At 53.5% G+C, this 16,838-nt stretch overlaps 1 protein-coding gene across 1 annotated transcript in view; it reads left to right on the top strand.

The window, feature by feature from the left end:
- The first annotated feature begins 996 nt into the window (after positions 1-996).
- The window catches only part of SLC29A3 (solute carrier family 29 member 3), a 38,394-nt gene continuing 22,552 nt past the window's right edge, over positions 997-16,838 (top strand). Inside the window, exon 1 of the mRNA XM_008054755.2 lies at positions 997-1,294. Within this exon, the coding sequence (XP_008052946.1) occupies positions 1,049-1,294 (246 nt within the window). The 5' untranslated portion in view covers positions 997-1,048. The remainder of the gene's footprint in view (positions 1,295-16,838) is intronic.

Raw genomic sequence — 16,838 nt, 5'->3', positions numbered from 1 at the left:
AGTTGCATAACCGTTGGAAAAAATAAAATAAAAAAGGCTTCTCTGGGTTTACAAACGGGGAAATTGAGGCTCAGAGCGTGGTTCACTTGCCCATGGCCACGTAAGCAACAGTGGCTGGCTGCCCGGAACCTTCCATGTGTCTTAAGTGCTACCATAGGTTGGGAGTGGCTGTGTCCCCTGGCTGGATGTGAGGAGCAGAGGTGGGACCCAGGCCACAGCTGCACACCCATCCTTGACTCCACCCCCAGCCTACACCCTCCCACTCTTGACCTCCCTGTCCCCCAGATGCAATGAGGACGTGAACTATCAGAGGCCACACTGGCTTCCAGAGGCAACTTTAAAATTTATTTGATTTGAATGCTTTTATTTGTATTTATAATTTAACGTTATTTTTGAGCAAGTTACAAGTTCACATAATTCAAAATTCAGAAGGCGCAAATGAGTGTTCAGTGATGCCTCCCCTGAGGCTTTCCGTTAGACACTTCTTACATGTCCTTCCAGAAATTAATTCTGTGCATATACAAATACCTGTGTGTGTATAGAGCCCCCCCACTTATTTACTCAAATAGTAACACGTTCCATACACTCTCCTGCTCCTTACTTTTTTCACATAAAGTTGAAAAGAGTTGAAAAGTTATTCTTTGCCCATTTAGGGTCCTCATTCCTTTTTTATGGCCATGTAGACATGCGACTGCCTTTAGGCTGGGTTTGCCTTTCTGGATGGATCACAGCAGGCCCTGCATGATGCTGTTTTACACCAGCCTACCCCCACACTTGTGTGTCACCTCTGCCACCCTTGCATGGCTGGGGCGACCTCTGAAGTCACTGACAGTTCTGCTCTGTGGTCCTTCTCCAAGCCTGGTTTTTGTCTTTCTGCCCGATCTTAAAACTGAAGCTCTCCAACCAGTCATTTCATGGGATGGTCGGATCCCCAGCTGTCCCCAGCCTCAGTTTCTGCTCACCTGCCCTGTCTCTTTCCCTCTCTGCACTGACAGTGGCCATCGGCTCAGAGGATGACATTTGTCACAGTTCTAACTCCACCTACCAAATGGCGAGCAGCTCTCTCCGGGCCGACCAGGAGGCGCTGCTGGAGAAGAGGCTGAACCAGCCGCCCCCTGGCCTGCAGAGGCCCGAGGATCGCTGCAACGGCACCTACCTCATCTTCTTCAGCCTGGGTATCGGCGGCCTCCTGCCATGGAACTTCTTTGTCACTGCCAAGGAGTACTGGATGTTCAAACTCAGCAACTCCTCCAACCCAGCCGTGGGGCAGGACCCCGAGGGCTCAGACATCCTGGTAAGGGCATGTTTCTCTGCGCGGCAGAGTTCAGCAGTACGGGTGGGCTGAACTCAGGTGTGCTGATCCAGGGAGGCTTACAGCACACTGGCGTGGGTGGAGGATGGAAGAAAGAATTCCCTTCTGTCCCAAGACATGCTTTATGTTGAGTACAAGGCCTCATGTCCCATGAGGCCAGGAAAGATGTAGGTAGAAGACACGATGCCAACCTTCACGTTGCTTACTGTTTTACTTGGAAAGAAGATACAGGTGATAGCTCTATGCAGACTAGTGTGGTAAACCCAAGAAGCTAGAGTCCATGCTGCCAGGAGTTTGAAGGCATGAGTCTAATAGCATTAAGTTCAGCTGTGGCTTACAGAAAGTTCCAAGATTGTATTTTCTGGAAGAAGCATATTGTTATCCTTAATTTGTTTTGACATACAACCTCAAATATTACTCAAGGGATTTTGTTTATCAGAGCTCATATATACTAGAGATATTTTGAGTTTCTAGATAACATGTAAACATTTATTTTGCAAACGTAGCCCGTCAACTTACATTAGATAGAAAAAGTTTCTTGAACTTGAAAAGTAGATCTTAACTAACTCTTTGCTGCGGCTCACGGCCACCACAGCCTCAACCTGCTGGGCTCAGGCGATCCTTCCGCCTCAGCCTTCCAAGTTGCTGGAACCACAGGTGCGCCCCACCATGCCCGACTAATTTTTTTGATTTACTGTAGAGACTAGGTCTCACCAAGTTGCCCAGGCTGCTCTCGAACCCCTGGACTCAGGCAATCCTCTTGGCTCCACTTTCCAAAGTGCTGGGACTACAGGCACCACACCTGGCTAGGCCTTTCATATTAAAAGACCACCTAAGAAAATTCCAAAAGAGTAATGACTAAAACAAGATGGAGTGTCATTTTCCTCCCACATTCAAGTCTGGCGGGTCCAGTCCAAGGCTGGTATGATGTTCTGTGGTATCAGAAACCCTGCATAGCTTTCAGGTCCAGTCCAAGATGGCTGTTGAAGCTCCAGCCATTACATCGGTAGGAAGAAGGACACAGAGAAGAAGGAAGTACCTGTTGCCTGAAAGAACGCTTCCTGGAAGTAACACACATTGCTGTGCTTACATTGCATTGGTGGGAACTCAGTCTTGTAGCCAGGCATGTTGGCTCATGCCTGTGATTCCAGCATTTTGGGAGGCTGAAGCGGGAGGATGGTAGGAGCCCAGACAAGACCAGCCTGGGCAACTTGGCCAGACCTCATCTCTACAATAAGTTAAAAAATTAGCCAGATGTGGTGGTGCACACCTGTAGTCTCAGCTACATGGAAGGCTGAGGGGGAAGGTTCACCTGAGCCCAGCAGGTCGAGGCTGCAGCAGCCATGAGGGTGCCACTGCACTCCTGCCTAGGCAACAGAATGAGACTGACTTTAAAATGTTTAAAAGCTCAGTCATGTGACCACATCAACTGCAAAGAAGGCTGGGAAATGTAGTCTTTCAGTGTAGTATTAGCCCAGAGAACCATGTGCCTGCAAAAATGGGAGGTTCTAGAGTTATGCAAGACAGGGGAAAATGAATCCTCGCGTAGCTAGTGTGGTCACCAGGGAAGAGATTGCTGTGACTTGGACTGGGTGGATTTGAAGAAGGGAAGGAGACAATCCAGGTAAAAGAAACAGGCTGGGCACCGGCAGAATGGGAGGAAAGGTGAGATGTGTGTGACAAACAGTGAAGCATCTAGTTTTGCTGTGTTTGAGGCACAAGTAAGAGAGAAATAAGGCTGGAGGTCATTGCTTGGGCCTTGAAAGTCAAGGTGAGGAATGTGAATTGTGCTTGGTTCATAGGCTACTTTCCTTGCTGGGTGATTTTTCCAGAGGTAGGGGAATTATATAGAAAAAAGTTATACGACACTTGTTAAAACAGTAAGGAAACTTTTATTGAAGCCCACTGTGGTAGGGGAGAGAGGTGGAGCTCAACTCTGAGAAGGATAGTCGGGATTTATAGCCAAGGAATAGGGAGGGGGGTCAGTGGATAGAAATTACCAAGAGGAGACCTCGAGGGTAGGGAGAGTCTTGCTAAACGGACCTGACAGGATTCTTGCTGAAAGCAAGCCAAGGACTCAGTTGGCCCTTGGACAACATAGGTCCCCGTATATGCAGAGGTTTTTTTCCCAACCAAACACAGATTGAAAACTCAGTATTTGCGGACGTGAAATCTGCATATTCAGAGGGCTGACTCTTCCTATACTTGGGTCCGCAGGAGCCGTGGATTTGGGTCCTGGAGCCAGTCCCCCATCACTGTGCTTCAGAGGTTGGGGGAGGAACTTACTGGCTATCAAGGGTGGTCAGCTCTCAAGGGCGTGGCGCTTGGCTAATCTGACTTAGCAGGATTCTTTGCTGAGACTTGGTTGGATAGGCTGAAGACAGGACAGGTAGGGCGGTGGGGCCAAGGTCAAGGAGAGGGCTTGGAGGAGCCTGACTGAAGCTTGTCAGAGGACTGTCTTTGTCAGGACCCAGGCTGGTGTCTGCTGTCACTGGATAGCATGGGACTGGGGGAGCCCGTGCCTCTCGGAAGGCAAGCCAGGGTAGAGTGTTGCCAGCTGCCCAGCTGTGCCCCTTTCTCCAGGTCTGCCTTGGGCATGAAGGGCTGTGCTGGCAGACCCTAGCAGTAACCCTTCAGCAGCCCAGGAGGCAGCTCCCCTCACCTTCCCCAGAAAGCACCTTTGAAACCCTTGATCTAACCTGAGGAGCTGTCCCAGTTTTGCAGCCGTGTGTCAGACACACCGAGTGAGGCATCTCCACTGTCTGACTCACAGACTCTGCCTCGGCTGCATATCCAGATCACCCAGGGAGCTTTAAAAACATTCCTGTCTGGGATCCTTTTGTGGTTCCTAAGCGTGGTGATTGAGTTTTCATGCTCAGGTGTAAGATGTGCCTCCCTTGAGGCTTGTTCCCACATTATCCCTCTGATGTGGAAAAGAGAAAAAAATTGCCACTGTGGGCCACACCCTGGGGATTCTGATGGAATTAGTCTCAGGCGGGCTGTGGACACTGGCATTTTTTCACCTCACACACATTTTTTCACTTCACACACCCACTCAACACGCTCTCCCCCACTCCAGTCCTATGATTCTGACCCCTTGAGGACCTTTTCTGCTAGCTGAGGGATTCCTCGATGCCTCCAGGGCCCATAGCAGGGGGTTTAGCCATCTCTGAACTGAAGACCTGCCCTAGACTGGTAGTGTGGTCGTGGAGAGCCTCACTGCTCAAGGTGTGGGCCTCAGGCTAGCGGCATCACCTAGGAACAGACTGACTGAGTCCGGGTCTGGTGTCACCAAGACCCTTAGGTGACTGATGGGCCCAAATAGAGTTTGAGAAGTTCTGGCCAGGGCCATGGCTCTGTGGCCTCTCGGTGCCACCTCGTTTTCCTGGTATGTGGAAGGAGAGCAAAACTGCCACCAACTCCTGAGGGTCTTGTGAGGATTCAGTACATTGATATTTGTTCCGAGCACTTCAGACAGGAGCTGGCACCACCCTCTGAGGTGCTCTGGAAACACCATCATCATGCCCGTCATTTGGGGGATGGGGCTGCACTTCTAAGCTGCACGCAGCCCAGATGCTGGCTTAGCTGGGGTGCCGGCTGATCTGCTTTTATTTACCAGTGACTCAAGCGTCTCTACTCTCTGCTGGCCTCGGTACATCACTCGGCCTGTTGGGCACAGGGCTGGATTGTGTAGGCACCTGCCCCGCCCTCTGGAGCAGGCTGCTGGGAGGGAGGGGTGCCCAGGCCATGGGCTGGGGGGAGCCCAGGCTGTGGGAGTGAGGGGAGCCTGGGCTGGGCCAAGCCCCTCACCATGAGCTGCTCTCATGCAAGGCAGTCCCTTCCCAGCTGCAGGCACTTAGTAGTCCAGGCACTGCGATGATACTTTACTGCCTCTTTCCAAATGCTGGCAGGTGCGGATGCAGTACCTGCGGCTGCCCGGAGCTCCTGGCTCTTGGCATCAGAGATGAGAGACCTGTCACCCCTCGATTCATGGGCCAGGCATGGGAAGCCAGCATGCTAGGGCATTTCTGCATTTTGCCGGCCGTATTTCTTCGCCTCATTCCTCATTCCCGCCACCCACCTCCCCTCTTTCCCCCCTCACTTGTCCTGATTTCCCTACGAGGGGTGGCTAGTCGGCTCTGTCACCTGAGGGGTCTGTCTCTTGCTGCCACCTGCAACTCAATTCGCTGTGCGTCTTGATGCTGTTTTTTCCCTGTACTTTCCCTTTACTGTTTTCCTGGGATGGAGAGTTTGACCCAGTAGGAATGTTTACACAGACACCAACCTCCCTCCCCCATTGTGTAATGTTCAAGGTCTTCAGGCTCATTTCCTTCTGCCTAGACAGATGTGGGGGGGGATGGGAGGAGGGGTGGGTGGTCAGCAAGCATCCTGCTTGGCCTGCCCGCGCTCATCTCTGTTCTCTGGAATAACCTCAAATAAATCCACCACAGGCCCGTCGACCGAGGGCCAAAAGCCAGCGCATCAGGAAGAACTGATACGAAAAGATAGCACAGGGAGCTGCAACAGCTGCTGTGTCCTGAGCCAATTCTGGGCCTGCCATGAGGCAGGGGTGTGACACACACTGTCTCTCCTTAGCCCTGCAAGGCAGACCTTAGTAGCCCTTTTCTTCAGACAAAAGCCAGAGGCTCAGAGAGGTTAAGTTGCCTGCCCACGATCACACAGCTAGGGGGGGCTGTAGAAACTTTCATGAGGAATTGAGGTGGATAGATGATTACAAAATAGGCCATACTCAGAGAGTGCTAGGTAGGGGACTGTGCTGGAGATGGGAGCCACCCCACACCCTGACTTTGCCAGAGGCTATCTTCTTTCCTGTGGAGAGCCTGCCCTGGGTCTGGCCTCATTTTCTAGCCTGAAACCCCCAGTACCTGAACTCTACCCCCGGTCTGGACCTGGCTTCCAAGCTGTCAGCATCCCTTGTCCCTTTCCCCCACCCACCTGTGTGGGCTGAGGTCCTCCCCGGGCTCTGGGGTTTGCAAGCCCCCCTCCCCTGTCCTGTGGGGACTCCTTGCCTCCCCATAGGCTGTCCTGGCTGCCATTGGGCCAAAAACAGAACAGTGAGCCAGACAAGCCCTGCTTTCTGCCCAGATAGGGAAATGCACTTTCTCCTGCCATTCCTGGCCACGAGACCTCTGGGGGACATCCCTGTGCACCTTGGCCCACCCAGGGGCTCCTCTCTGAGATGCACTGTGCCAGGTCATGGGCGGGACCTACTTGGCGTCAGCAGGGTTGGGATCCAGGCCAGACCATCTAATGCAGCCGTGTCCAACCCCTGACCAATAGGGGCCCTGGACAGCTCAGTCTGAAAGCGGGGTAGGAGACGGAAACGTCTCATCCCTGGGCATCTCCCTTGAGGTCTCCCCTCCCCTCTGCTTGAGGGTCCACACCTGGGTCCTCAGAGCCCCACCATTCTTCTCCATGTTCTCGTGGGTACTGAGCACTGGCTGCAGGGAGGTGGGTGCTGTTCTCATGTACTACCTCATAAGGTGGGAGCTGTTAGCATTCACCATGGCAGACGAGGATGCCCCCCGCTAGTGAATATTACTTTCTCACTACAACCCCCTACATGCCCAGCACACCTGGCACGGCACCTAGCACATAGCAGCAAATAACAAATATTTGTTGCGTTAGTTATTATATGACTGGGGAGAAAAGCTATAGTGATGGTGTGGCTCTACAGAAGAAGATCTGAAGGTCACAGTGGCCACCACCAGTAGAGTTCTACTCTTTCAGGTGAGCTGGCATAGACATGAAACAGGGTTCCTGCAATAGAGAAGGTAGCCAAGTTGGCCTGGTTCAGCAGGGAGTGACTTAGAGCATCCCCTCCCCTATGTACAGTTCTTTGGTTCTGGTCCAATCCCTCGACCCCACCCCCTAAAAAAGAGGGGTAGCATGATGTGGGAATTGTCCTTATGACTGAAGGCAGACATGCCGAGTCAGGGAGGAAGGATTAAAAGGAACCAGGATGAACTTGTTTGGAGAAGAGGAAGCTGAGGTATAGGTTATCAGAGGTCGCATCTTGACCTCTGGCATTACCAAGTCCTACCACACAGCTCAGACCCACCCCCTGCTTGACCTGCAGTTTTCCTTCTGTGTGATGTCCTGGCAAAGCTAGGTACTGTCATCCTTAGTTTCTGGATGGGGAAACTGAGACACAGATTTTAGGTCACTGGCCCAAGGTCATTTGCTAGGAAGTGACAGGATGGGGATTTGGACCATCTAGAGGCCAGCATGCTCTCGGACCTGTCCATCTCCCTTCATGGGGTTACCTGGGAAGTTTTTTAAATGCCCTACCTTCTTGTTCTAATTCAGTTTGTGGAGGGGCCTGGGCATAAACATTTTAAGTCCTCCAGATGACACTAATGTGCAGCCAGGTTAGAACCATGATCCAAACTGGGCATGGTACTGCACACCTGTAATCCCAGCCACTCGGGAGGCTGAGGTGGGAGGAGTTGAGCCTAAATTAAGCCTAGGAGTTCAAGACTAGCCCACGCAACATAGCGAGACCCCATCTCTCTATATTGCCCAAGTAAAATGTTAGCACATCAGGGTTAAAAGCAGCTGAACACTCATTAAACGGGCTTCAACTACATTATGAGAGACTTAGGTGAGCCTTCTGGAAGCACTTCTTGCAGTACAAGTCAGGTGTCAAACCTGGCAGTGGAGGCAAGGGTTTCCTCCTTGGAGAATCAGAGCAGCCATCTCCCAAGAAGTCCAAGGAGTTGGCTGAGTCTCCCTCAAGAGCATGGGGTCCTTCACAGGATCCTTACAGACGCAGGTGGTTGGAAAGTTTGGTGCTCATCTAACAAATGCTCTGGGTTTGAGTGGTGGCCCCCTACTCCTGCCGTCCTGTGACAACCAATGGTGGCCTTAGGGGCAGCCCTCACCCTTCCTCTGGGTAAATGCTCTCTCTGCGGGGGCCAGGAGCCAAATGGATGTGGTTAGGAGAGTAGGGGACTCCGTAGTTGCCTTCCTATTTCCCAGACTCCTGGAAAAGGAGCAGGGGGGTCAAGTAGACCTCAGGGTGGGCATCCTTGCACCTGGGGTGACACAAAGCAAGAGCGAGTGAAGCCACAAGAGCTGAAGCACCATGCTGGCATCTGAGCCTCCATGCTGCTGCATCATGGTCTGGGGTCCTGGCCTTCCGGGCAGCCTGTGCTGTGCCAGGGAATGTAGGCCACCTACTTCAGGGGGCATATGCGTCACGAGCCTTCTGTATTTTAAGAGCTCCATAGGGGTGAAAGCTGGGTCCGGCCTGTCTCGTGGGACCACAGGGGCGCTGAGAGGAGCCTGTGTTTGGCAACAGAAGGACCCCAGTCCCAGCAGTGCCCTCACCACTGAGTGGCTCCAGCAGACTGCAGCCCCCCAGGCCCTCTGCCCAAAGACCCACCTAGCAGCAGCTTCCCATACTCCAAAGACTGGCAGGGAGGAAAGTCCTGAGAGTTCGTGCACCCTTCCTACATGGTAGGTTGCCACTGGTGAGGACTGCGCTGAACCCCTTTGTTGGCTGCCTTTACTAAATACTCGCCTAGTGCCAGCCACTGTGCCAAGGGTACTGATTCAGTCATTGACTCAACAGTATTGATTAAGCAACCCACTCTGTGCTAGAGGCTTTACTTTTCATGCTCTTTTAGTCTTTTTTTTTTTTTTTTGAGTTGTAATCTTGCTTTGTTGCCCAGGCTAGAGTGCAGTGGCATAATCATGGCTCACCACAGCCTCAACCTTTTGGGCTCAGGAGATCCTTCTGCCTCAGCCTCCCAAGTAGCTCCCAGGGTACATGCTACCACACCCAGCTAATTTTTTAAATTTTATTTATGTATTTATGCATTTATTTTTGAGTTGGAGTCTCACTCTGTCGCCCAGGCTGGAGTACAGTGGCACACTCATGACCACCACAGCCTCAACCTGCTGGGCTTAGGTGGTCCTTCCACCTCAGCCTTCCAAGTAGCTGGAACTACAGGCATGCGCCACCATACCCAGCTAATTTTTTTATTTATTGTAGAGACGAGGGCTGGCCAAGTTGCCCAGGCTGGTCTCGAACCCCTGAGCTCAGGCAGTCTTCTTGCCTCAGCCTCCCAAAGTGCTGGGATTACAAGCTTGAGACACTGCACCCAGCCTAGTTTTTTTTTTTTTTTTTGGTAGCGATGAGGTCTCACTATGTTGCCCGGGCTGGTCTCAAACTCCTAGGCTCAAGTGATCCTCCCTCCCACCTTGGCCTCCCAAAGTGCTGGGATTACAGACATGAGCCACCACACCCGACCAGTCTTTTGGTCCTTTCTACAGCCCAAAGACATGGGTTTATTACACCCATTTTACAGAGAAGGAAACCAAATCATTTGCTCCTGGGTACCAAGTAAGCGATAGCTGGGATTCAGACCTGGGCCCTGTGTGCCTGCATGGTCCATGGTCTTAGCCCCTGAATACTATGTCAGCGTTTTCAAATGCTTTTGAACTTCCACTGGCCATGATGGCTATTTCAGCTGGCAAGCCCTCCATGTCTGTCATGGAAAGAACAGTTTCATGATGTAGTACCTACGTTTTAAAAAAGCTCTGCTGCGGTTGCGGGCTCCAGGAAGAGCCAGTGAGAAGCCCTGACAGTGCTGGCTTTGAACCATGTAGAATGAGGATGGAGAGTTTGCTCTTGGGTCTGACCTTGTGCAGGTCTTTGGTGACCTTGGAGAGCAGCCTCACGGAGGGCAGGGATAGAAACTGGACCAGAGGCCGCGAGAGATACTGAGGCGAGAAACAGATACAATAGCTCAAGGAATGTTGATTTAAATAGGAACAGGGCAGCAAGGTGGGGCTGCGGGGAACTGTGATCCGATGGGTGAGCGGTTTCTGTTCTTCTATGTTTAATAGGACAAGGAGCAGGCATTGCATGTGCTGAGGCAAGTGAGCCAGCAGAGAGGGGAATGCGGGCAATGAGGAGGAAGGGGGGGCCGGCCGAGGGGGTCCCTGAGCAGGCCAGAGGGCTCAGATGCACAGAGAGGGGGTTCCCAGGGAAGGAGGCAGACAGCTCACCGTTAGTAACAGGAAAGAAGGCAGCGAAAGACTAAGTAGAATAAAATGAAACTCCGGCCGTGACCCGTCAGAGGGATTTCACATCTTTCAGTGGGCTGCAAACTGTCATTTGAAAATGGAAAGGGAGAGGAAGGCTGCTCTGCCCGTTGCCTGTGACCTCACAGCCACCCAGGGGATGCATAGTGTCCTCATTCCACAGAGGAGGACAGTGGAGACAACAGTGACTTGCTGGTGCCATGTGGCTACTAAGACAGGAGCAGCGCCTGCAACCCAGGGGTCTTGGAATTGGCATCAGATTTCCTGGAGTACTTGGCAAATATCCAGATTCCTGTACCCCGCCCAGCCTACTCCATCCCCCAAGGTGGGACCTGGGCCGGGTGGTCCTGATGCGACTGACTGGCAGAGGAGCATAGGGGCTGCTCCTCTGTGCCACATGGCATTCCTGCAGGCCAATCTCAGTGCAACTCTGATCTCCCTCTAAATGAAGAAACATTGAAACCGCCTTTAGTAATCCACTTTTTTTTTTTTTTGAGTTGGGAGTCTTACTCTGTCGCCTAGGCTGGAGTGCAGTGAGTAATCCACTTTTTAAGAAAATTCCGTCGTGGGGCTGAAATGCTCCTCCTCCCCCTGTAAAAGCTTACGGAGGCAGGTTCTTGTCTGAGCTTGGTCATCCCAGAAAGGAGGTGTGGGGGCCGTCTGGGGGTCTGGCAGGATAGGAGGGGCTCTGGGCTCCCGGCCACTGGGCATGAGTGAATGTCTGCCAGTCACTCAGGTTGGCATGGGTGACTGCTCTAAACCATTTTTAAAAATTAAAACCAAAAATGAGTCATTTTTTTCTATTCTCTTGTCCACCCTCTGAGGCTAACTGCCAGTGTGCCACACATTCCCAATAAATATACCTATGATGGCTTTTTCTCCTGTTTTTAGCTCTTGCAGCAAACTGTGGAGGGGAAGCAAAAGCCCAGTTTGACACGCTGTCAGTCATGCCTCCGGTGACCTCAGCTTCTTGAATTCTTTTTCTTTTCTCCCGGGTGCTTACGACCCCTTCCCTGCTGCGCCATGTTCCCTGGCCCTCCCAGGCCATCGATCATTCCCTCCCTGCCTTCGATTTTACTTCTTCCTGTGCACATCCTTAGAACCCAGAGGCGATATCCTCAACAACTTAGATGAGGGCTTGGACCTTATGGATCATCCCGAGAGCAGAGCCCAAACTGGAGCCTCCACCAGGAAGCCGAGCACCTTCCTTCTGGGACCCCAGTCTGGAAAGGGTCTGCAGTGGCAGCGGCTGCCTGGGGGTCCTTGCTGTTCTCTTGTGCATCCTCACTGTGTGTATCTGTGCCTGTGTATAAGTGCGCACCAGGGCCTGGTGCAGCCTGTGGTTTTGGCCCACGTGAGCCTCCAAAGAGAAACAACCTCCCCAAAGCAGAAGTCGCATGTCATTGAGGAAGTGGCCGCCGGGGCTTGCTAAGGACTCCCTCATCCTGGTGGTCTCCAGGGCTTCCTACTACCAAGAGCAGCCAGAGCACCCCCAGGCCACCTCCTCATCACCGCCAGGTCACAGGACATGGCCCTTGTCCCAACCTTGTGAGGCTGACACATGGTGGCCCCCGGGAGACTGCAGAAGCTACCCCATCAGGCGGGGGCTGTGTGGGTGGGTGGGGGGTTTTCTTGGAAGGCCTTCTTCCTCCTTCCCCTGGTCACATGCAGAGGTCAGGCTGCTCAAGAGGAAGGATGGGTGGCCTGGGCATCAGCAGGGACCAAGCCTCAAGTCGGCCCAACCTCTAGGAGCCCAGGTCACTTGTGTGTGGATTTGTGAGGCTCTGTTTCTTAGAATCCAGAGGCGATATCCTCAACAACTTAGAAGAGGGCTTGAACCTTACGTGCTCAGGAGTCTCTTTAAAGTGGTGGATCATCACAAGAGCAGAGCACAAATTAGAGCCTCCACCCATAAGCTGGGTGCTTTCCTTCCAGGCAGCCAGTCAGGGAAGGGTCTGCAGAGGATTGTTCAGGTCCCAGCCTGAGAATACAGTGGGAGAATTCAAAAGATGGAAATTAAAGGAGCCAGCTCGCCCCGGGTTAGGGGCGACAGGGTCGACAGAAATGATATTGCCATTCTCCTGCCTGGAGGAAAGACCTGGGACTTGAGAGCTGGTATCTTGCTGACTGTTTCAAACTTGCTGGGGAACCTGAGGCTCTGTTTCCTTCTTTAAGAAATGAGATCAGGCCGGGTGTGGTGGCTCAAGCCTGTAATCCCAGCACTTTGGGAGGCAGAGGCGAGAGGATTGAGACCAGCCTGGGCAACTTGGTGAGACCTTGTCTCCACAATATGTCAAAAAATTAGCCAGGCATGGTAGAGTATACCTGTAGTTCCAGCTATTTAGAAGGCTTAGGCAGAAGGATCGCCTGAGCCCAGCAGGTCTATGCTGGGGTGGCCGTGAGCGTGCCATTGCACTCCAGCCTGGGCAACAGAGTGAGACTGACTCCAAAAAAAAAAAAGAGTCAACAGGTAAGGAGGGCTCAGGGGGGAGGACTCAGCAAACGGACTGGTGCTGGTTCCAAGTCTCTCAACAGTTTGAATCCTGCAGAGACTTCCATTGCACTCACCCCAGCCAGAATACCCAGCCCGCCTGGTCCCCAGCCTCATCCTCCATTGTGCCTCCCCGTCCATACTCCAGGCTCACCCCTAGAGTATGTGAGCTCATTTTAACTGTATCTGGAGAGACCCCATTTCCAATTAAGGTTGCATTCTGAGGTTCTGGGTAGATGTGAATTGGGGGGCATGAAGTGTCAGGAGTATGAGGGATGAGGCCAGGCCTTGGTTATGGGGGTACTGCAGGGAGGACACTGGGGACCCTTGGAGGAAGTGCTTTCCAGGACAGCTGGAAGGGGGGAGGCATTGGCAGCCGGGCATGGACTGCATATTGCAGGAAATTTGAAGTAAAGGAAAGGAGGGGCCTGGTGGCAGCAGGCAGCAATGTCAGTTTTTGTTTGTTTTGCCAAAGGGAGACTTAAGAGAGCCTCTTGGCTGGTAGGGAGGGCACAGCCAGCAAGGAAAGAGAGAAAATGCAGGTGGGAAAGGGGGAATTAGAGGTGTGAGTCTCCAGATGTGCTCTGGAAGAAAGATCTTATCCAGGAGGGAAGGTGGGGGACTCCTTCCAGAAGACTCAGCAACTTTGTCTTCCTGCAGGGATTCCAGAGGAGGTGTGAGAAAGGAACTGGGAGGGCATGTGAGTGCTCAGAGGGCGAGGTTTAAGCCAAGCCCAGGCCTGGAGCTACCCAAGGTGCCAAGGGACAGGGACCAGATGTTGGAGCTGCATGCAGTGGTATGGTGTGGCTCCCAACCTCCGGGGACCACAGAGCCTTCGTCTGTCTGGCATTTGTCCGGGATGTCCTTTTCTGTTCTGACCCCAGCCCTGTTCTGTCTTGGGCTCTGACCTCCATATCCAGCCTTGCTGGATCTGGACTCCTGCCTGGCCCCTGGAGCAGGCCTGCCCTGCCCCTGCCCGCCATGGCTTCATGCCGCTGACCACACACCCATTAACTTTCCTGAGCCAGTGCCTCCCCCGAGCCTTGGGACCCACAGAAAGGACACAGCCCCACCCTTTATGGGGACTCCTGCCCTCTGCTCACCTCGGCCTGCTCAGGAATGACTTTAGCCAATGCCCAGGGCAGGCCCCTCTCCTGCAGCGTCCCAGGCCGCGGAGCTCGACTATCCAAAGGTGGCAAGTTTGCAACAGCAAACTATTCTTGGCTCCAGCCTGCTCGCTGCTGCTAATTTCATGCCCCTGTGATCCAGGTAACGCTCTGCTGCCTTGAGCTGCCACCCCCAGGCTTGAATCGCTTTTCCTCGCCCCGCAGGAGCCCAGCTGCCTCTGCCTGCGTTCTGGAGGTGGGGGCTGCAGAAGCCGCACGGCCACATGGCTCCAAGGCTGCCGCAGCTCGTGACTAATTTGCTGCACTTATTTCAAAGTGCCCAAATGGCATTCAGGGGAGAGGAAGCTTAACCAGGGCCTGCCGGAGATAAACGGGCTCATTTCGGGGCCTCCCTGCCCGAAGAAACCTCTTTACCTGGACTCTGAGCCCGGAATTAAATTCTTCCAGAAGAGATGCTTAGCGCAGAGTCTCTCAGCGTGGTGGAGGAGAGGAAATGTTCCCCGTCGTAAAATGGGCCTCACATCTGGCCAGCTGGCTCTCGTGGACTTTTTGGTTGTATTTGAAGAGCGTCTCTGCCCTTTCCTGGTGTTCACAAACTAGGCTAGTGTGTAGCAGATGAAAATGGGTTTCTTTGTCACCATTGCAAGTGACTCCAGTGCCCCAGATCCAGGCCAGAAGCAACTCATCCACACTCACCTGCCTTCTGGGGACCAATGGTACCTGGCACCCCGGAACACTGGGCCCCTCGGAGGAAGTGTCTTCCAGGTCTGTGCCCAGTCTGGGTTGGGAGCCCCCATCTCGGGGCCTCTATGGGGTTGCACAGGTAGGGGAGGATCTTAGAAGAACGCCCGGTGTGTCCCATCTGCACTGTGTTCTCAGAGTGGTCTGGGCTTGGCTGCCCACCTTGTCTGTGCATCCCATGGGACTGACAGAGGTGGGGGCTTTGCACTCACCTTTCCTTTTTTTTCTTTTTAAAGATGCTCAGATCCACAGGCCTGTGGAAATTCCTGGGGCGGGGGCAGTGGGGTTTGAGCAGAGAGGTGTTTGGCATGATCCGTCACTCTTGTCCACCATGGCAGGCAGCGGGGAATGAATCAAACACCATCATGTGCTGGTTTGGGCAGGTCCCCTGCACTTAGGGCTGCGGCAGAGGAAAGACGCAGCCCACCCTAAGATAAAGGTGTCTTATGCTGCTGGAACCTCGGGCCTCATGAGCTGGTGTCTGCTGGCTGCTGGGAAGGGATGTGGGCTGTCAGTCCCAGCCACTGAAGCTTCCTGTGGATGTGCCATGGCCCCTGTGACAGTGTTGTGGCTCGTGCATCCGTGAGACAGGCAGCCTCAGCTAGAGTGGCTTACATTTGTAGAGCGATGATAAACTAGTCCCCACCTGGTCCCTACATCAGGACATCCTGCCACCAACACTCGCCAGGTGTGTGCCTCTGTAAAACGTATCCACCTTTGTCAGCCTTTGACTGCTTATCTGTAGGATGGGTGTGACTCTAGCTCTGTCTGGTGTGTGGGCTGGGCCTGGGCGGGCCCCATGTGGTGTGAGCTGCTGTGTTCCCATGTCAGATCACCTGGCATTCTGCAGGGCTTCCATCTCCTCGCTGGGTGACAGGATGACCTTCGATGTCCCTGTTTCCAGGGCCGCATGCTGAGCCCCTCCCGAGCCCCAGGTAACTTCAGGGTGCAGATCACAGGGAGCTCAGCTCAGAAACTTGGGGGGCACAACTTTCCCCCATCTGCAGAGTGGGGTCTCGCTACATGAGTCTGAGAACTGCGTGGGGACTGATGGGCCTCTCTGTCATTGGTACCCTGGGGGGGTGCCTTGGCTGCCCGAGGCTCTCCCAGCGCCTCCTGCCTCTCCCTGTGTTTTGGGGGTTGATAGACAGCACTGTGGTTTGTTTCCATTCAGGAGAGGCTGTGGGTGCTGAGGAAAGCCTCAGAGAGTTCCAGCAAATGACCTGGGGTCGGCGTCCTCAGGGCAAAGACGCCCCCTCATGCCCTGGTGTGTGCCGTTCCCTCCTGCTGGGATGCCTGTTTCTCCCTGCTTGCACCCCATCTCCCATAGCTGCCTGACATGCTCCGCCAGTCCTTCCAGCTGCCATCCAAGGCAGCCCCCGTGGAAAGCCCCTCTCCACCCTTGTTACCCGCTTCACCCCAGCTCCAGATTTGCACCCGACTCTCCGAGGGCGCTCAGGCACCACAGCACCAGCACACAGGGTCCTAACGCCTCTTCAGCAAACAAAGGAATGGGTCAGAACAGGAAGAGGAACCAGCCTGGATGGCCCCCAGCCAGCACTGAGCAGTGCGGACTCACTGGCTAGCCTCAGGGTCCCCAGCCTGTGCCTACCTGCCAGGGCAGAGAAACCTGCTGGGGAGCCCTCGCCACCTCGTGGTGCCTTTGTCCCACATTCGCCTCCATTCCAGCCCTATCTAACCCTTGTGCTTCCCTAAGACCCATGCTGACCCCGGGCCTGCAGGCCTTCAGCAGGCTATGTAAGCGGGGATGCTGGGGCACAGTTCTGGGGGCCCCACCCACATCACTGCCCCGGGGCTATGCAAAGCTCCACCTCTACTGTCATATGCAGTGGCCCCAGCACCATCTGCTTGGTGGTTATCTCATCCCTGCACCAGAAATGCCCTTGGGATCCAGGTACTCATCTCTAAAAGGGAGGTGGGTGCAGGGTGCCTGACGGGAACCTTTTTTAACAAAAATGTTTATTTTAGAGATGTGGGGTACAATTCAGGGTTAGGTATGCAAATGTTCATTATGCAGGTACCCTTGTTGATGAGGTTTGCCCCACCCTGCAGATTCCCACTACTGCCATTC

Source organism: Carlito syrichta, unplaced genomic scaffold (assembly GCF_000164805.1).
Source record: "Carlito syrichta isolate Samal-C Ts95f unplaced genomic scaffold, Tarsius_syrichta-2.0.1 Scaffold301031, whole genome shotgun sequence".
In the NCBI taxonomy this organism is placed as follows: Eukaryota; Metazoa; Chordata; class Mammalia; order Primates; family Tarsiidae; genus Carlito; species Carlito syrichta.
This window is presented reverse-complemented; position numbering and strand designations above follow the sequence as displayed.